Source organism: Artemia franciscana, chromosome 2 (genome assembly GCF_032884065.1).
Source record: "Artemia franciscana chromosome 2, ASM3288406v1, whole genome shotgun sequence".
Lineage (NCBI taxonomy): Eukaryota > Metazoa > Arthropoda > Branchiopoda > Anostraca > Artemiidae > Artemia > Artemia franciscana.
The window spans coordinates 15,837,633-15,859,086 of NC_088864.1; the positions used below are offsets into that span (position 1 = coordinate 15,837,633).

General features: G+C 39.4%; 1 protein-coding gene across 2 annotated transcripts in view; it reads left to right on the forward strand.

The window, feature by feature from the left end:
• Positions 1-6,497: 6,497 nt before the first annotated feature.
• LOC136037841 (pyridoxal kinase-like) overlaps positions 6,498-21,454 on the forward strand; it is a 29,997-nt gene continuing 15,040 nt past the window's right edge. Inside the window, exons 1-2 of one of the 2 annotated variants that reach the window (XM_065720688.1) lie at positions 6,498-6,516; positions 20,413-20,533. In XM_065720688.1, the coding sequence (XP_065576760.1) occupies positions 20,445-20,533 (89 nt within the window). In that variant the 5' untranslated portion in view covers positions 6,498-6,516; positions 20,413-20,444. Of the gene's footprint in view, positions 6,517-20,411; positions 20,544-21,454 lie in introns of those variants that run through there. The other variant, XM_065720694.1, reaches the window with a different exon arrangement.

A 21,454-nucleotide genomic window follows, 5' to 3' on the forward strand; every position in this document is an offset into this window, starting at 1 on the left:
AAAATTCTAGCCCCTGGACAAACCCGGTGGCTGTCCCTCCATGCATGAGTGCGAAGAATCCTTGAACAGTGGATCGCACTGTCCCTCTATTTCACTAATGCCAATTTTGATGACCCCACTCATTGCAACAAACTTGCCCTTAGTGCTCTGAAAAATCCTTTTATGAAGGTTCTAATGATGTTAGTTGACTACGCTCTAGGCCTTTTGAACGACTTTAATGTATTGTCTCAATTGAAGTCGCCAATTTTCTATAAGTTGAAGACGGAAATACTTGAGCTTATTGCAACCTTGGCTATAAACTATATGGATGGAACCTACGTCAGAAACTGTACTGATCTTTTGGCTCTTGACGTAACAGATGAGAGCCATTATGTTGACGTTCAGAAGGTCTATCTCGGGTATACTGCGGAAGAGGAGTTGGCATCCTTGGTCTCGTCTAGTCCAGATATCTCACTGTTGGAGGTGAGGAAGGTCTACATAACAGCAAGAGACTTTTACAAGGAGGCCATTATCCAGATACAGAGACGCTTTACGTTTGAATTTGACGTTTATGAGTTCACAAGTCTACTTGATCCTGTCAATTCTCTAAACTTGAACCCACCTAGCTTAGCAAATTTTCTAAGAAGTCGTAGGTTGCCTTCGTGGAACAAGGCTCTAATTGACAGGGAATGCCGTGAACAGAGCACTGTTTCTTTGGCGGGTTTAGACATATGTACGATGTCCGTGGAGGAGTATTGGAAGTTTATCTGTAAGCAGACATACCCATGTGGATAGCCGAGGTTTGAAGACCTAAGAAAGGTTTTAGATTACTGATTGCTAGATTACTGACTATAGTACTAGATTACTAATGAGCTCTTGTCGCGTGCAAAAAGTAACCAGTTATTTTTTCCTATTGAATGTGTCTGGACTTCTAAATTAGCATAATGTCTAATGAGAAAGAAAGACTTGTGCATAATGCTTTGCTTAATTATTTATCGCGAACGCTCCAAGCAAATAAGACTGATGAATTTGCGAAAAGGCAGTGGGATTTTATGACACGGATACGATTATAAAAGCTAAGGATACACTTTGGCACTATTCGAATACTTCGAGTCGCAACGCTGCTCGCCAAAATATTGCCGATAATGTGTTAGATATGCTGAAACTGATCCAGTTATGTGAGACTAACCGGATCAAATTGCCGAAAATCGTAATCTTTGATCCTACGGAGGTCCCAACTACGCCTGAAGAATTTAGTGCTATTGTTACTCAAAAAGTGACAAAAATCTCCAATAATTTGAAGGACTTTGTTGAAAGTGAGAAAAAAGCCCTTGCAGCTGAGAAACTTGCTACATCCATGAATCAATTAGTCACTCCACCGGCCAAGCCTTCCTATCCAGTTATTCTCAAGAAGCCCCCCTTAGACCTTAAAAAGTCTGACTCCCGTAAGCTTATCTGGAGCATGTTTGTGGAGAAGCTAGTGGGAATATAATCGAGCTTCGTCCCAGTAGAGACGCCTAGAAAGTAGTCACAAAGGATAAGTGGTGCCGAATCTAATATATCACGCATAACCGGGAATAACCCTGAAGTCGAGCCTAAACTACAATGCCCCTCCTTTTTCGGTATTATTTGTTATGTTCCTGAAGATCTGGATCAGAAAATCCTATATGATCTGATTGCCAACTGTTTGAAAGCAACTCAAATCCGAAACACCCGTTCGTTTAATCTTCTTTTTGAGTCTAAAGAGGACCTCGAGTCTTCTATTCGCTTTCCGCCCATCATAGGGTACGATTTAGTATATTTCAACGCTTGCCACCCCAATGCTTTTCTTGCCAGTCATATGGTCATTTTGCGTCTGCGTGCTCAGGTACCCGAAAATGTTCCAAGCGTGGTGAGGCTGGCCACTCCACGACCAAAGATAATCCTTGTACCAAGGCACTTAAGTGTGCTCTTTGCAATTTCTCCGACCACCCATGTTACACTTTTAAATGTCCTGTCGCTCAGTCTCTTCTAAAGAATTCCAATGCCTGAAGAAACCTTAAAAATTGTATCGTGGAACATGAATGGGAAAGTTCTACCGAGACATCACCTACTGTCTGAACTTTGCTTGCGGTTTGACGTGGTGGGTCTTCAGGAACACTTCTTGTCAAGCAATAGTTGTCAACTGTTGGAGTTCACGTCTTCTCATAATCTGTTTTTCCACCGTGCTAAGTCCACTCGCGGTAGGCCTTCAGGTGGTTTGGCCCTGATGATACGGAAAGAGCTACTTGGTAATCTAGTTGCTAAGTCTGATAGTTTTTCTTGCGGTTGAAGTTTCAAATGTGGTCAAATTCGTCGTTTATTTTCCTACTAATTACCGTAATGGTATGTGTGAGAGAAAGTTCTCTCTCACATGTACATCTATTGCCAAGCTAGTATCAAAATATGAATATGAATGCCTAAGTTGTCTCCTGTTTGGTGACTTTAACTGTGAACTGTCTGACCGTGAAAACAATAGATCTCAGATTTTGCTCCATGCTCGTCCAAGTCTCACCTATGTTGGAATTGATCGTGATTTTACGTACATCCATCAATCTGGTTCTGTGTCTCAGTTGGACTATTTCTATTGTTCTTCTATGATTAAACCCACCTCTTATACTACGGTTCTTCTTGATTACTCCATATCCGACCACATGCCGATCTGTAATTCTTTTCAAATAAAGCCCTTGCCACAAACTTCACCCACAAATTCCCCACCTAAATGTTTGTTCAGCCTCAACTGGGAAGCAGCTAACATCGATTCCTACCAGAGTTCATTTGACTACATACAGTCGAAGATCCGAATTCCTTTCGCACTTCTCTGTTGTCCAAATATGACAGTAGAATCAGAAAAAACCATCCTACTAAACATCTACTGTTCTGAGATAACGCATGCTATCCAGCTGAGAAGACTGCAGTTCCGGTCCGCAAAATTCGCCACGGCACGGAAGTGCGTAACTGGCGGAATAATCCTAATCTCCTGGCCGCATGTGATTCAGCAAAATTCTGGCTACATTTATGGGTAGATTGTGGGAAGCCGCGCTCGGGAGTAGTCAACGCTGTTCGTATTTACAGGAAACGTAAATTTTCCAAAGCCATCGCACAGCCTAAGGCTAACGAAATTGCCCGTACCAGCGAGATTGTCGATAATTCACCTCTTGCTTTATGGCATCTTCGATCTAAGAACAAATCTTCCAACGGCCCGCCCTGCATGCCAGAAAAAGACTGGTGCGACTACTTCAGAGACCAATTTTCAGCCCCTAATTCCTACCTAGACAACACCTTTTGCCAGGCCCTCGATAAGGAGCTTCAGTTTGCAGTTAAGGATATTGGTGTCCTGGTCACTCCATCCTTGATGCGTTCCAAAATTGATAAGGTAAAAAAAAGAAATCTAAGGGCATGGATGGTATATCTGGTACCCATTTAAGCTTTGCCAGCAATCTTCTCCTAGAGCACCTTTCTCTGCTATTTCAAATGATTTTCGTTACTAGCATCGTTCCAAACAGCTTTGGTGTTGGATTGGTCCATCCTATTCTCAAAAAAGGTAAACCAGCTGACCAGTGCGCTTCATATAGTCCGATCACTGTTTCAACTACTTTTGTAAGTTATTTGAATCCCTTATTTTTGATGAAATTGCACTTCGATGCAATACTCCGGACGACCAGTTCGGTTTCAAAAAACACTCAGGACGGGAACACGTTCACAGCGTTCTTGCAAATCTTCTTATTGATGCAGATAAAAATGGTGATCTTCTCGTCTTTGGAGCACTTGATGTTAGTAGAGCCTTCGACTCTGGCATCCATGGCCATATCCTGCTCAAAGCCCTTCGGCGAGGTGTTTCCTCTTGCATCCTTTCCCCTATTTACAGTATGTACAATAAGCTCTCGGCTGTTATCCTGATCCCCTCTCCGTCCGGCAGTTATCCTTCTAAAGAAATGCTGAGTGTCAAGAAAGGCGTACGTCAAGGTGGCAAAACTTCTCCATCACTGTTTAATAACGCTATTATCGAAGCACAGCAAGTAATAAAGCCGTCGTGCTTTTTCCGTGGGATTAATCTTTCGCTGCTGAACTTTGCTGATGACATTTTTCATGTTTCTCGTTCGATATCTTTATTTCAACAAAATTACGACTCACTTGCAGTGGCATAAAAGTAGATCGGACTTTCCTTCAACGAATCTAAAACAGAACTTCTTTTCTTCAATGGTTCAAAAAATGAGCTTTCAATTAACCTTTCCGTTAAAATTGGCGACACTCTGATTAAGACTTGTGAGTCCCTTACGTATCTTGGCCTTCCTATTTCTTCTACATTGAAGGACACACGCTCAGCACTGACAAACCATTTCTGTTCACGTCTACGAGCGTCTTACGGATTACTTGTTGCCAATAAGTATCGTTTTAACCGTCCTCTCCTTGCCCGGCTATACAATTCTTTTACTACCCCCATCTGCTTGCTCTGGCTCCCTTCTAGAAAATATTCAAGCTACCAAAAAGAAAGCCATTTGCAGCGCATTTCACAGATATGATAAGTTTCTCCTGCGTCTCCCTTTGTGGGATAGCAATGGCGGCATCTCCAGGAAATATAAGGTCACTAACCCTTCTATGGTCATAGAGTGAAGAATCTCCAAATTCAGTACCAATGTTTTAAGAGCCAATCACCCCTGGACTAGTGTTATTTTATAATATTTGTAGTGGGAGTGTATTTAAATTTTGGTGCTTTTCTTTCTTTTTCTTTTATATACTCCGTCTTTTCCGTTTTTGACGGGTAATAAATTAATAATAATAATAATTACATGTGTGCACTGTAATTTTCTAACGTTACAGCAGAACGCTTGTTCAGGGCCCTCAAAGATTTGAAAACAGATAAACGAAACTGTTTGGCGACAATATCGGTTGCGTGTAGTCTTCAGACCAAAGTGAGAATAAAGAGACTCAATCTCAGTTCCTCTTCTCTTGTCTTTGACCGTGAAATGACGAAGCTTCTGTCAAATGTTAAGGCTTCTGCAACTGCTGAAGAAGCCACTCTTAATTCTGGTTTTGTGACTCCCTAGGTCGTAGGTAGTGTGCTTAGTTTAGCTGATATTGAGCCTCTTCGTGGCAATTTTCAATGACATATGTTTTTTGTATAATTGAATATAATTGAAACTTGAAGGCTTTATTTTTTCCTGCACAGTATAGTACGAACAAGGTTGGTTGCAAATACATGTTTGATCATTCGAAAAATTCTTTTGGCTTTCGCATCCCCAAATACTCCCTTTTTGGTGCAGAATAAATTGAAAAAAGCTGATTTCCACTCTAGGCTTTAAGCAGGTCTAAGTGTTTGAAGCTAGGTAGAACCGCCGGACCAAAAAGGCTTTTGAAACACCAGTCAAAAAAATAAAACCTGTATATATTTTCAACCAATCAGAGAAAAAACGGATTGGCCAGGTATCCTAAACAAAATTCTTTTTTATTTATTTTAAGTTTATCTTTTTAAACCGAATCTTACGCGTGGGGACCTCTATGGTATTTGTCCGGGATAAATTCTTAACGGTATTGAATTGTCTAGACCATTTTTCCTGGGAGAGGAATAATTTTTCTGTGGAGATGGAGCTGGATTTCCTGGCATTTTTAAAAACTGTTTGAAATAAAATAAAAGATTTTTTCCGTCTGAAAGTATGCCCAAAAAGCAACATTAAAATGAACAAAAAAATATTATATATATGAAGGGGATAGCCCCCTTTTTCTTTATGCTTAAGTTCAGATTTAGTCCCGATTCTGTAAGAAGAACTTCCAAAACAATTGAAAAACGAGAAGCGTAAGTACTAAAAAACTTCAGCATGAATAGTTGGGCGTTTAGAAGGGGACAGTCCTCTCACTATATTATCGTTTCTATTCGTTTTAATTTTTTTCCTTGCTTTAAGGTGATTTAAAAAATTCAATTTCTGGTGTAAGTTCATGTTTGCTTGCCGAAGAATATTCATTAATTTCGAGAAATCATTGCAAATGTTATTGCTTTGTATGAGATTATTGCCTTTCTCTAGGCTACTTTATTTTCGTTGTCTTTCTGAAAATAAATGACATAAAAATCTCGTTTTCGGGCTATGGGAATAAAGCAGCAAAGATAATATAGAACCTAAAGCAACAAAATTGCAGTGTCATTCAGCCTATTTTTTTTTAATTTATTTAAAAATAGTTCTGAGGTTTTGTCTGCAATACCAGCAAAAATCGTTTTTGGCTATGGGTTCCAATCCTGTACCCTAGCTCTAGAACCTATTCTGTTAAAAACTTGATTTAGTACGTGGATCCAAGCCCTACTTGAGCCTGAAAACGAAGCTATAACCAATTTTGGCTCCTAAATTTTGTAACAAAATTCCATTTTGAACTTGCCCCCGAAAATTCCCCGAATCTTGAAGACTTGTCCACGAAAACTCCCCGAATTTTTTAAACTTGTCCCCGAATTTTGAGATTTGAGAGTGGAAGCCCTGATAGCAGGCCTTTTCAAATTAGTGACCTACTCCCTATCCAATACATAATTTCTAGGTGGTTTAATAGAGTTTTAATGCTAAAATATTTATTAAACGGCTGAGTATTTGGGGTCTTATAGTCAGAGAACTAATTACCATAGTCAGTGGACTATTCCACCATTAGATGTATTCAAGTTATATTGGTCAGTAGATTAGGCTAGCCTAAATAATTCAATAATACGCAAAAATAATAATTTCAAATTTATTGATGGTCAACAACAAAGCCTAATTGTGGACAAAAATATTTTTCCAGGTACTAGGCCAGGGATATTAGCCAATTCTACCATTAGGCTATGTTTCCCAATTGACCCAGTGTTTCCAAATATGAAATATGTTAGGCCTGCTCTGACAATACACCTCCTCTCCCCATGGATATTGTGTTTGAAGAGCCTTTGAGAAATAGGAAACCTAGCATTTAATTAATGTTGTTTTTAGCTAGGATATGCTAGCTAAAACAAGTGGCTTGTTGTAAGTGGGCTTGCTTAAAGGCAACATTACCTATAGAGCAAAGCATATTAGTCTATGAGCCCTGCAGGCAGCAGGGCAAGCTCTATTCTATATTTATTCAACAAAGGGTAATAAAACTAAAAAAAAATGAGATTCATCAGATAAGACCATGGTTTATTAAATTAAGACCATGCCCTGCTGCCCACAGGGCTCTTGGACTAATACACTTTGCCCTATAGGTAATGTAACCTGTAAGCAAGCCCATTTTATGCATTTTTAAGTCTCATTGGTGGGGGATTTTAGAAACATAAAAAATGAATGCACATCTCTAATAATGACAAAGAAACAATATGCCATCATCAGAATCTTGCTATTGGTAGTAATATGCACTTTGGAGCACATGGAACACTTACCTATTTGAGAAGGTCCCAAATAAATTGGCTTTCTTTTAAGTTAACAGCAACAGGTATCAACCAAGAATTAGTAGAGTGGCTAATAGACTTCTTGGCTGATAGATATTAGACTATATGACTTCACAACAGGAGGTCAAATTTACCTACTCACATCCCAGTAAAGTGCTAAACAATGTTCCAAAAGGAACTGTTCTTGGGTCAACATTATTACTTCTTTGCATTATTCATATGATACCCAAAGTCAGCAACCTCTTAACCGTTTATGCTGATGATTCACAACTATTTGGTGTGCCTGACAGATTGGTAAAAATTTAGTTTCATCACAAGTTGCCTAAACTGGAAACTATGCTGCAAAGCAGCACAGTTTTTATACTATAGTACTTAGAAATGCTTTCTAAAAGTGCATCCTTTTCTGGTTGACCCCCTTTCTCCATGGGGTAAACTAAAAATGAGTAAAGTGGGCAGGGTTTTGAAGCCAAGGGAAAATTTGGGGTTGTACAATATGAATGAAATTATATTTTAAATTCTAATTTCAGTCATCACTGGTAATTTCTGCATAGTAGGAGGTTGAAAGATAATTAAAAAACTGTGCTTCTATTAATGCTAATATCCAAGATGATTCACTTTCAAGTTTAAATTAGCAGGGGTTTCTGAAAAATGGCAATACTAACTGTTGTGACATTGACCTGCAATGAAATTTGAACTGGCAAATCAGAGTGGTTAGTTAAATCTTACTTTTATATTCTGTTGATATGAGGGTAGGCAGCACAATATCCAATTTTGCTTACAGGTAACATTACCTATAGAGCAAAGCATATTAGTCCATGAGCCTTGCAGGCAGTAGGGCAAGGTCCATATTTGATCAATCAGAATACAGACCTCACACTACTGCCTACAGGGCTCATGGACTAATATGCTTTGCTCTATTGGTAATGTTACCTGTAAGCAAAATCAGACATTTTTTTTTGTTTGAAAGTGAAAGTGAACCATCTTGGATATTAACATCAATGGATGTGTGAGTTTTGTAATTATCTTTTCAACTTCCTACTATACAGAAATTGCCAGTAGTGACTGGAATTAGTATTTAAAATATGATTTCATTCATATTGTACAACCCCAACGTTTCCCTCAGTTTCAAAACCCTGCCCACTTTATGCATTTTTAGTTTGCCCCTTGGAGGAGGGGAGTCAACCAGAAATGGATGTGCTTCTAGAATAAGCATGTGTAAGGGGTGAAATGAACTTATTGCTTGCTTTTGCTTATATATTAATGCTAATGCTTGTGTGCTTGCTTGCAGTTGCCTTATTATGCTTTTTTTACAGGTGCTTGGGTCAAATATACATATTAACTGAATAGTACATCAAAGAAATCATTGCATGGTGTCAGAAGTTCAACATGGATAGTACACCAGCTCCATCAATCAACTGGTCAAGCCCCAACCTAAAATCAGAATGGAGAAAATTTAAGAGACATTGTGAGCTCATGTTTTCTGGTCCACTAAGTGGAAAATCAGATGCAGTGAAATGCTCATACTTGCTGATCTGGACTGAAGAAAAAGGACAGGATGTGTTCTCCACTTGGACCTTAACTGACGTGGAAGCAAACAAGCCAAAAGTATATCTAGACAAGTTCAAGAATTATATTCAGCCAAGTGCAAACCCCATCTTTGCCAGATACATCTTTCATCAGAGAAACCAAGTGGATGGAGAGACCATTGAGTCATATGTCACTCAGTTGAAAGTACTTGCCAAGGATTGTGAATTTGATACCCTAGAACAGTGGTTCCCAACCTTTTTTGGTCCGCGTACCCCTAGTCAAGGCCCAAAAAGTTTGCGTACCCCTTTCTTGAGAATCCTTGTTTTACTTTTTTCTTAACTAAAATCAGATTTTCAAAAACACGAGATTTATTGTCCAATATGACGGTGCTTAAATGTATGTACAAAATCAATGAGAAACTTGAGGCTGCTTTTTTGCTAAAATATTATCAAATCTTGGCTTGATGTCACTAACGGCAATTATAAGGTCATTTTGTACACTCAGTCTGTTTCTGTGTTTGGTTTTGATCAATGACATTGCCGAAAATGACACTTCACAAAGGTAAGTGGATCCGAATGGTAACAAAGCAGACATGGCGATTTCACTTAGTTCCTTGTATTCTCCTTTCACCTCCAGCCAAAACTGGGAAACAGTTACATTTTGGAATTTCAGTTCTAAGGCGCAATCACTGGCAAGTTCGATCAGATTCTCTGTAAGCTTGTCACTAAGACCGGAGCTTGAGGTCACGTCTTCAACAAATGGATTTTGGATCCAATCCTGCGTTCTATATTGGTTCATAATCGATGGGAAATATGACACAAGTTCATCTTGCAACTTTGTCAGATGCTCCCGAATACAATCACAGATTGTGTTGAGGTTATCAATTTCACTATCGTCCGCAAACTTGTCAAGGGTCGGGAAGACACTAACGCTGTTTCTTTGAACCTTTTTAAGCCAGAACTCCAATTTCTTGATGAAAGCACACATCTTCGAATTCAGGGAGAGTTCGTCTGTCCGGAAACCTTGCATTGACAGATTCAAGTCATTCAGTTTGTCGAAAATATCCGCAAGATAGGCCAGCCTGCAGACCCAGTCCTGGTTTTCAAAAAGTGAACTGAATGCAGATTTTTGCTCCAGAAGAAACATATGAACTTCTTGTCGAAGCTCGAAAAGTCTGTTTAAAGTCTTCCCACGAGACAACCAGTGAACTTCTGTGTGCAGAAGTAAATGTTGATGTTCTGAACCCACCTCTTGGCACAGCAACTTGAACATTCTTGAGTTCAGTGGTCGGGCTTTGATGAAGTTGATCACTTTTACAGCCTCGTTGAGGGCCTCGTGCAGATGTGCGTTCATCCTTTTCGATGCAAGAGCTTGCCTGTGAATGATGCAGTGCAACCACTTCACCTTTGGATTTTTCTTCCTCATCCAGGTCATGAGCCCATTATTCTTCCCTGTTAGGGTGGCAGCTCCATCACTGCAAACTGATAGACACCAGTCCCACAAGATGCCCCCTTCTGCAAAGAATTTGTCAATCACCTTGAATAGTTCTTCTCCTGTTGTTCTTGACTGTAGGTTTTGACAAAACAGAATATTTTCTCTTATGTCAGAACAATCTTGATATCGAACAAAGACGATCACCTGGGCTTCACCTGACACATCCGTGCTTTCGTCAAGCTGTAACGCAAACATCTTCGTCAACTTTATTTGCTCAATAACCTGCATGACAATATTGCTTGCAATGTCTTCTATCCTTCTTGAAATGGTATTGTTCGACACAGGTATAGACTGAAGGGCAGTAGCAGTTTTCGTGTCAAACATTATTTCACTGACTTTCACTAGTGCTGGTAATATCAGACATTCGGCGATGGTGTGCGGTTTTTTCTGTTTTGCAACTAAATATGAAACAGCATACGAAGCCCGGAGAGCCTTTGAAGAAACTGATGCCACTTTTGCAATTTCCAAACAGTTACTAGCGAATGCTTCTTGTTTACGCTTGAAAAACTCTATGGGCTTACCGACATGAGAAGGGTGCACAGTACTGAGATGCCGGTTCATATGCGTAGGTTTCATGGAACTGTTGGCCAAGACTTGACCACAAAGAACGCACTGTGCATTCACTGGATCAGACTTTGTCGCACTAAATCCGAGCCCTAGGTATTCTGACAAATATCGACGCACTTTGACTGATGATTCGTCATATTTCTTCTTCTTAGGTGCAGGTTCAGAGTTTTGGGTACCATCATTCGGCTTCTTGTTATTCCTGATCAGGAATCTATCCATCTTTGTTTGCAACCACAATTCACGAACTTCGTGTTTCAACAGATGACAAGATACTGAACTCGCTGAGTTTAAATCGAGACCTTACGGCTATGGAGAAAAATTAGCATCGAGACCTTACGGCTATGGAGAAAAATTAGCGGGTTACTGAAAGCGAAAGTTTTGAAAATGAGTCTGAAATTACGTACAATGGGTTATGTTATCTGATTTTGAGGGAAATGTTGGAACTGAGTCAGAAACAAGTTTTAAAGATGTAGACTAAATTAATTTTGGGACCTTCGCGTACCCCCTGCGAGGGTTTCGCGTACCCCCTGGGGTATGCGTACCACCGGTTGGGAACCACTGCCCTAGAAGACCAGCTAGTTCAAGATTGGTTAGTCTTTGGAGTCAAGAATGCAAGAATCCGTGAGCGGCTTCTCAGTGAGGGAGCCACACTTACCTTGGCTTGAGCAGTTGAGTGCAGTTGAGCTATAGAAACTGTGCCAGAGACCCAAGCACTCATGCTTAACAAACAGAGGCAGATTCCAATTAAGCAGGAGGTGGAAGTGGTTCAAAGACAGAAAAATTCCCCTGCATGCTATTTCTGTGGTGGCCCATAATCAAGAAGCCATAAGTGCCCAGTAAAAGGGAAGCAGTGCAGCAAATACAGGAAGATGAACCATTTTGCCAAAATGTGCAAGAGCAAAGTAGTACATGAACTTGAAACAAGAAGCAAAGTGGAAGATGGGAGAGAATTCATTATTGAGTCCATTTCCACAGAAGAAAAGGTGGAAAAGCCTTATGCTCTGATAAAACTGACAGAAAACGATAGTGAATTGGCGTTCAAGATAGACACTGGTGCCAAGGCCAATATTTTGCCACTCAAAGACTTCAACAAATTGGCAAGAAAGCCAGCACTGCTGCCAACTGCTGATGTGCTGACCAGCTACACCGGAGAACAGCTAAAGGTACTGAGGACAGCCAGCCTAAAAGTTCAGTACAAGAACCTAACCCCCCAGACCCATACCTTCCATGTGGTCTGCACAGATAGAGCACCCATCCTCAGCTGCCAGTCCAGCGAACGACTTCAGCTGATCAAGTTTGTCCTCAGTGTCAGCAATCCAGCCCCAATCAGACTAGTCATCCAAAAACTCTTAAATGAATTCAGTGATGTCTTTGAGAGCATAGGGACACTGCCTGGAACCTGCAAAATATATCTGAAAGAGGGTGCAATCCCTACTATACAACCGCCAAAATGGGTTCCTTTTGCACCACAAGCTAAGTTCAAAGAGGAGTTAGACAGACTGGAGTCACTTGGAGTCATAGAAAAAGTGACCAAGCCAACACAGCGGGTGAATTCCTTGGTTCTGGTGAGAAAGGCAGATGGGTCACTCAGGATTTGTTTGGACCCTGTTGATTTAAACAGAGCAATTGAGAGACCGCATTACCCTATACCCTTATTTGATGAAGTATCAGCAAAGTGCAAAGGTGCAAAGAAGTTCTTTAAGATGGATGCCCGAAATGGATACTGGTCAATGGTGTTGGACATACCATCCTCTGAGTTGACAACATTCAACACCATGTATGGCCGGTATAAATGGAACTGATACCCATTTGGATTGATTTCAGTGCAGGACAAATACCAGCAAAAGATGGAGGAGGTCTTTACAGAACTGGATATTGGGCTGATTGTTGATGATATTGCAGGCATTGGTTGTAGTGATGCTGAACATGACGCCAAGCTGAGGGTAGTACTCCAAGCTGCAAGAGACAAGGGAGGGCGGTTCAACAAAGAAAAAATGTGTTTTTGACACTACTTCCATCACCTACTTCGGACACAGACTGACAACAAGCAGCATTGCCCCGACCCAGAGAAAACCCAGGCGTTAGAAAACATGCCTGCACCCCAAAACCAGGAGGAACTACAGACATTATTAGGAATGTACAATTACTTGTCTTGATACATCCCCAACCTGGCTACATTGGACAAACCCCTCAGAGACCTGTCCAAACAGCAGAAGTTCGAATGGAATACAAGCCACGAGGAGGCCAAGAGAGGGATTCAGAATGCAATCTCCAAAAACCTTTCCTACTTTGATCCAGAGGCCAAGGAGATAGAGGTGATCACAGATGCTTCCCAGCATGGTCAGCTATCAACAGACAGAGCAACCGTCACTTTTGCATCTCTCTCTCTAAGTGAGACAGAGCAGCGTTACTCCCAAATGGAAAAAGAGATGCTCGCAATAACCTTTGCTTGCAAAAGATTTCACCAGTATCTGTTCCGAAGAACGATATGTGTGACCACAGACCACAAGCCTCTTGAGTCGATTTTTGGGAAGTCTATACAAAGGGCACCTCCAAGGCTGCAGCGAATGATGTTGGCTATTCAGCCATATGATATCAAGCTTAGATACAAACCTGGAAAGACTATCCCTGTAGCAGACACCCTATCCCGCCTGCACCTTGCGGATACAGACATTGAGTCGCAGGTAGACATGGAAATTCTGGTTCACTCAGTCCTTCAAACTGTACCCATAGCAAGCAAAAGGCTTGCACAAATACGTAAAGAAACGACTAAAGACAAAACACTGAACTCCCTGTTGGAAACAATAAAAGTGGGTTGGCCGAACAATAAAAAGAGCCTGGACAGAAAACTTGGGCCCTTCTGGAATTATCATCATGAGTTGGCAGAACTTGATGGCCTTGTTGTTAAAGGGGAGCGCATAGTCATCCCGATATGCATGAGAGCAGGCATATTAGGCCAATTACACTCTTCCCATCTAGGAGTGGCAAAGACCAAAGAGAGGGCAAGAACGTCTGTATTCTGGCCAGGCATCACTCGAGACACCGAGAGGCTGGTCAACCACTGTGAGATATGCGCCAAGTTTGCTATGAACCAACAGAAGGAGCCAATGATCCTGCATAAAATACCCGACTACCCATTCCAGCATGTAGCTGCTGACCTGTTCCAGCTCAACGGATAGGATTACATGGTCACTGTCAATTACATGAATCGGTTCTTTGAGGTTGATCGCCTGACAAACACTACGTCACGGCAGGTCATCAACAAACTGAAATCTCACTTCGTCCGATATGGGATTCCCGAGCGACTTACAACTGACAATGGCCCCCAGTTAAGCGCAAAGGAATTTGAGCAATTCATGACTGACTGGGGAATATTACACTCAATCTCAAGCCCAAACTACCCTCAGTCCAACAGCTTAAGTGAAAAGGCTGTTCAAATAGCTAAAAGACTCATGGTGAAGGCCGCTGAGAGCAAGAGTGACCCATATCTGGCACTATTGGAGTATCGGAACACACCCGTTGATGGATTTGCCCCGGCTCAAATAATGGTGGGACGCCAACTGAGATCACTCCTGCCCAGCATCACACAAACGTTGCAACCAGGAGCCTTCCAATTTGACCAATTCAGACAACAGAGGGAGAAGGCACAAAGTAAACACTATAATCAGCATGGAAGGAATATGGAACCACTGAAAATGGGTCAGAAAGTGTGGGTTCAGTTGACTGACCAGGGAACCTGGAAGAAGGCAACAGTTTGCAAGGCTGGCGACAGCCCTCGTTCATACTATGTGCGTCTCGAAGAAGGAGGGACGTTCTGCCGCAACAGAATACACATCAAATCAAGACAAGACCCGATGGTGACTGACCTGCACGGTGATGCTAGTTGCCGAGTCGAAACTTCGAGCGTCTCACCATCGAAGAATGTTCCCGATCCCTTAGCTGATTCCCAAGAGACTACGGACCCCCCTACAGTCTTACACCAAAGTCTTCAACACCAAAGCAAGGTGTCAAACACAAAGAGGTGGAGGCCACGGATCCGGCTCAGGCAGAGCAGATTAACCATGGAAGAAGGGCGACGGCAACTCGTTCTGGTCGTCAGGTGAAACCCCCAACAAAGTTGAATTTGTAGAAAAGATGGGAGATGAAATGAATTGATTGTACTGTATTATTAAAAAAAAAAAAGATGAAATGAACTTATTGTACTGAAAAAAAAAGATGAAATGAACTTATTGTACTGAATTAAAAAAAAAATGCAATGAAATGAACTTATTGTACTAAAAAAAAAAAAAATAAATAAAAAAAAAAAAAAAATAAATCGTTCTGGTCGTCAGGTGAAACCCCCAACGAAGTTGAAGTTGAGCATATTCAATAAAAGAACATCGTTGAATCACATGAAGAAAAGAAGGAAGATGAAATGAACTTATTTCTTGCTTTTGCTTATATATTAATGCTTATGCTTGTGTGCTTGCTTGCAGTTGCCTTATTATGCTTTTGTTACAGGTGCTTGGGTCAAATATACGTATTAACTGTATAGTACATCAAAGAAATCATTGCAAGGGGTATAGTATAGAAACTATACTGCTTTGCAGCATCCTTTCCAGTTTAGAAGCTTGTGATGAACTAAACAATTACCAACAGATTATTAGTATAATCTAACCTTAGTTGTATACAGGCACAATTTAAAAATCTCTCACCATTTGTGTTGGTCACAATAATCATCAGTACCAATATACTTTGAATGATAGCCTGGCATTACCCTGCATTCCCCTCCCAACTTGTGCCAGAGGTGCTGGGATTCTCTGTAGATTAGGCCTGACCAGTATGTTTTGCCAGCCAATATTATTGTGCTGATGTGGGGTCAGTGTCATTGTTGGACATTTCAAAACAAAATTTGGATATTGTCCATTTTTTGTGCAACTTATCCAGAAAATGGTGCCAGATTTCATCAGGTAGTTTTTGCTTGGCCAGGCCTTGGGGGTAGTGCTGTCAGCTAAGTCTGATCATGGTGGAGAGAGCAGCAGAGGTGAGTCAAATGAAGTCAAATTATATATGTTGACAATACGCACATGGTGCAGCAGTGTACAAAATGTATGGTGAGTTTAAGAATGCACAACTATTAAGTTGTTTCTGCTTGTCTAATGGATCTCAGGTACAAGTATCAATCCCTAAGTCAAGGGACACTCAGTGACACTAGACGGTGGCTACAAGAAGAAACACAGTCAGACATTGTAAGAAACAAATTAGCCATTGCAATAGAAGACAAGGCTAACCCGAAACAAGAGAGAGTAGAAACAGCAACTTTTATTTATTGCCCTTTTTGATAACATGCATGCAACTTCAACAAGTGAGGAAGAATAGTTAGCAGATAATATTGATCAGGAACAAGAAAGGTACATTTGTGAGACTGTCATTGACAGGATAAAATGCTGTTTGGTAGAGTGGTGGCAAAATAACAGCATTTCAAGAGACTGGTACAACTTGCTTGGAAGTATCTCTGCTGTCTGCCCTCTTCTATCAAAGCAAAAGAGTTTTCAGCACAGCTGGGAATATTTATAGTGACAAACAAAGGTTTTGAAATGAGGAAATGCTGAAAAGTTGTACTTTCTGCATTACAACTTGCCTCAGTTGGACTGGACTTATTAAGCACTCCCCAGACTAGAACTTTATTTGGTTATTAGATTAAGGATGTGGCGGCAGGATTTCCCTTACAACTGAGTGCACTATTTTTGTGCAATGTTTTGACTATGCCATTTGATGGCTTTATGCATCAGTTCGAAGAGAAATTGTGTAAGAAAAAGGAGGAAGATAACAACTTGCTTATCATGGTAGGATTCTTAATACGTTGGGGAAGAAAAATAATATGTTCATTACCATTTCCCCGTGCACAAAAAGAATTAGAAGGAAATCGGGTAGCAGAATCATAGTAAATAACTCACATATTATTAGGGTGAAATACATAACGTAGCATAACAAAGTGTGGCTTGGGTGTATTTTTTTCTTGATAACGCGGATATATTACAAGGTTATATTAAATATGCTGAATGTAGTATGGGTCAGGTAACTACGGGCATTTTATAGTCGTAGAATCTATACAAAACAGGCGTCTCATTTCAGTAAGATTTTCACACTGACCACCAAACTTGTCTTCTAGTGTTCCGTGCAACTGCTGTCAACGGAAATAATTTATATATATTATTTCCGTTGACAGCTCTTTGGTTGATAGCCTTTTGAGAAAATGGTCAAGTGACAGTAGCGAAAGAGAACCCTAACTTAAGACTGGCTTTTAAGCCAGCTATATATTGATGTATCTATTTACTTATCTCTAATTTCTTGACAACTTAACATAATTTTTTTTACTTACTTTTTCTTTGAAGGACAGAATTTATATTGAAAGGCAAAAATATCGCTTCGTCAGTTCTTGGAATATTTTCGTTAAAAATCTGCTGAAAATCAACAAAAGCTAATGTTTTTCACTCCGAAAGTTTGTTAATAAACACTGACAATGCCACGTTAGGAGATTTGAATGATAGAATCTTTTTCCAAGCCAACTTAAGGCCGGCTTTTAAGCGGTTTATATAACAATATATCGATTAAGAATAACAGTTTTGGAAGAACAGAATTTATATTGAAAGAAAAAAGTATCGTTTCATCAGTTTTTGGAATATTTTCGTGAAAAATCTGCCGAAGATAAACAAAAGCTCAGTTTCAATTTGTTAATAAACACAGACAACGCCGCGTCAGAGATTCAGATAATAAAAGCCTATAAGAATTTGGCGAGAGACTTAAATACCTCAAGATGGTCGTTCACGTTTTAATCTGTATGTCAAGTAATTGTTTCAGCAAAAGTTTTTATTAACGACCTGAGAATATCAAAAGTATTCTTCTCAATTCTCTGTGGATGTGTGTGTAACCTGTGCAGCCTTTTTTCTGCGTAAACAGTGCAACATTCCTACGTCTAAAAAAATGATTCAGTTTATCATCTCGTCCCCCTCCTACACTGCACATGAGTAGTTTGTGTTTATGTTGCGTTCTTCTAAAGGTCTGTTTTATTTTTGATTTATGGTAATGATCTGATTTCGGCAGTAAAAACACCAGGTCTCTAGCTTGCTGCAAGCTGTGTCATCCTGATGTTCGTTCGTGTTCTAATACTACTTCTAATGAAAGTTTTCTTGTTGCTTTTGCTGATGAAACCACTCTTAGGACCCTTGGGAAGAAGGAATGTGATATCAGGTCTAACCTTATGGCAATGTTCGTGAGATTAATTTTATGGTTTGATGCGATTTACTTGGCCTTGATTGTTGACAAGTCACATTTTCTTATTTTTTCTCGAATTGGTATAGCTTTCCCTCAGTTTACACACCATCAGGTGTCTCAAGGCTCCATGTGTAAACCAGAGAATCGGGTCGTCTGGTTTCTTGGTATCCTGTTTGATGAGAAACTTTAGTATAGAAACCATATATCCATGATTAGGGTTAAGTTCTCTTGGGGTTTGGGTATAATTCAAAAGCTTGGACGCACATTTCCTGGATCAACTCTGAAGTGTCTTTTTTTTTTCTCCCGTGTTCAGTCATATGTTTCGTATTGCCCTATTATATGGATTTTTCCTGTTTCTTGTATACTGTGGTTGCTTTCTGTCATGCATAATAAAGCACGGCGTCTAGTTATGGACACCAACCGTTCCTCTCAAACACCGCTCTCAAACCTTCAGTCTATTTACACTATTTTTTGTGCTTCTTTTGTCTTGACCAGTTTTATGGCAGTCCTTCAAAATCTCTTCAAAAAACTCATGTGTTTATGTCTGGTTCAGCTCCGTATAGCCTTCCTTCTTCACATAGTATCTACATTCCTTCTACCCCTACTATCCGGTCAGATTTCAATCCCCTCATTGCTTGTCGACAGGTCTGGAATTACCTACCTTCTTCAGTACAGAGATACCACTTGTTTGGAATTTTTAAAACTTTTATTAAGGACCATTTAATTAAGAATCAAATAGATTAACATATTGGTTTTATTTTTACCTTTTCCTAGTTCTCTGAGGAGTTGGTGTCCCCTGGGTGTTTTTCTTTTTCATGGTGCTTGGTTTTCTTATCTGTGCTTTGACTCTCAGACCTTAGGTATGATCTCTGTTTAATCTCGTTATGTTTTTTGGCGATTATTCTCTTTTTGGTTGTTGCCTATATTTTTTTTCCTTTTTTTTGTGTCCCTGGCCATAGAATCTTTCAAGGGGGAGCAAGAATATTGCATTTGCAACCTGTATTTATTGGTGAATAAAACTCTGAACTCTAAACTCACTCTTCCTCCCGTGGGCTCCTCAGTAAATTGGGGCACAATTTCATTTGACCTCTATCAATGCTCAACGCTGTTAATGATCCTAATTAAAACTAAGATTTAACATCAGTGTCCAAATATGGGTCATTAAACAATTTCACGGTCGCTAATTTTCCAGTGCAGTTTTGCATCGTTCAATTTTGGTATATTGTTATGTTTTTTAAAGTTTTGGTAAACTTTTCATCAAGATTGGTCCAACTACTAAAAAAAAAATTGTCAGAATTCACTTACATTTTGTTTTAATCTTGACACCATGTCATGATGGGATGTCAAACATGACACTTAACATCATGAACATAGAATCAGTACATATGACAAAAAACGAACAAATAAAACAAATAAATAGAAGTTTTAGATCTGACTTTTGTGAGCAAAACCATTATTTTAAACACTCTGAAGGAGCACCATTTTGAGAGTTTTTATTCTCCTAAAAATAATTAATAAGTTTAAACTAAAATGTTTTGGGTTACGACAACACAATGTTTGTTTCTAGTCCAATTCATTTATATCTTGACTCTTGTCCTTCAGAAGTTTTCTAGCAATGGACATGCACTTCATAGTTGAAACTGGTTAGGATGACGACTTCTATATAATAATCACCTTGAAGAGAGATTTAAATACGTTATAGATAAATATATGTAAAATTATCACTTTAAATTAAAGCATTTGACGAAAAAAAATCTTTAATGACAAATGGGTTATTAGGCATATGAGTAAGCCAGTTTCTAACTGAAGATCAGATGGTTTGTGATTTCAAACTCTGTTGGCTTGACTGGTATTTGGATTATTGGGCGTCTGACAATGTTAATGTTCTCAATTCTGAAAGTTTACATTTACATTGACAGGTCATTATTAATAACCAATGGGTCACGTTCTATACTATTCATGATTCGGCAACCAAGTTGAATTGCCTTCCAGTCATTAATTCAGTTGAAGGGAGGATCTGCAATAGATCTAATAGTTTTGTCTTTAATTTCATTTATTTGTCTTGTAAGTACCCTATTTTTTTCTTTTTTAACGTATTTAACATGCGGCCCAATCACCAATCCTGGCGTCACCACCTGTAGCCTTATTTACTGCTGACTTATCGAGTTTATAGAATTTTGTTTATTTAAAATATTTTATAGTATGTGATCCAGTGCTGGGTGACAACGGAAAAATGTATGTGCCTAAAGAGCTAGTTCCAATTTATGCAAAAGAGGTGGTCAAAGTAGCTGACATTCTCACTCCGAATCAGTATGAGGCAGAGTAAGTTCAGGTATATTTTTATTTGCTGTGTTTTTCTTTTGGTTTTTGTCCAGTATATTTTTTTATTGATGTGAGTTTGTAATGTAATATAGTGGTGGATGTATGGCATCAAAAGTCATATTATTATCTGAATTCTTAAGGGTACAAAATTGACATCTCGGGATTTTGTCCAAACTGACTTGGAAAAATTGAGAAATTTGGACTCAAAATATTTTTTCAATATATATTTTAAAATTTTGGTATTATATGAAAATATTCTTTTACCTTCTTCCTGTATTTCTTTAACTCTTATTTTCGTAAGCTTGCTGATTGTGAATCTCTACCTGCTAGCAAACTACTTCTAATTGTTTATTTTATGCGTGTTATTGTGTGCCAAGGCCATTTTTTGTGTGGTGCTTTTAGCTTCGATCAGTTTAAGACCAAGGGGGAGGGGTGTACAATTCGAAAAAATTAAATAATAGATGGATGGTGAAAGGGTGGACAATAAATGACGAGAAAACGATAAATGACGAGGTATTTTGTGGGAAAATTTACATTTAGGATAGTTTTGCTGGGAAAGTGACACTATGGTTTTACCTTTTCCTCCTAAGCTCTCGATTTCAGTTTTAGAAAGCGCAAAGGATTTTACCAATGTTACCATCCCAAGTTCCAATTTTTTTTGTACATTTCGATTTTGTTCGAATGTTCTGAAATTCTTGATGCATATTAAGATCAGTCGCAGAAATAGATTGAAACAAACCCACCAGTGATTTCACACCAAAAGAAGGTAGGTTTTATAGAATTTTTTCATTCGCATATTTGCCAGGTGTTGTCACATCTTAACCAAACTCGATAGGAAATGAAAGCTTGTGTCCTAGTTGTTTCTTTCGGGTTTTTGGACACGACAAGACTGTGGAAGGATATTCCTAAGTTATCTTCAGT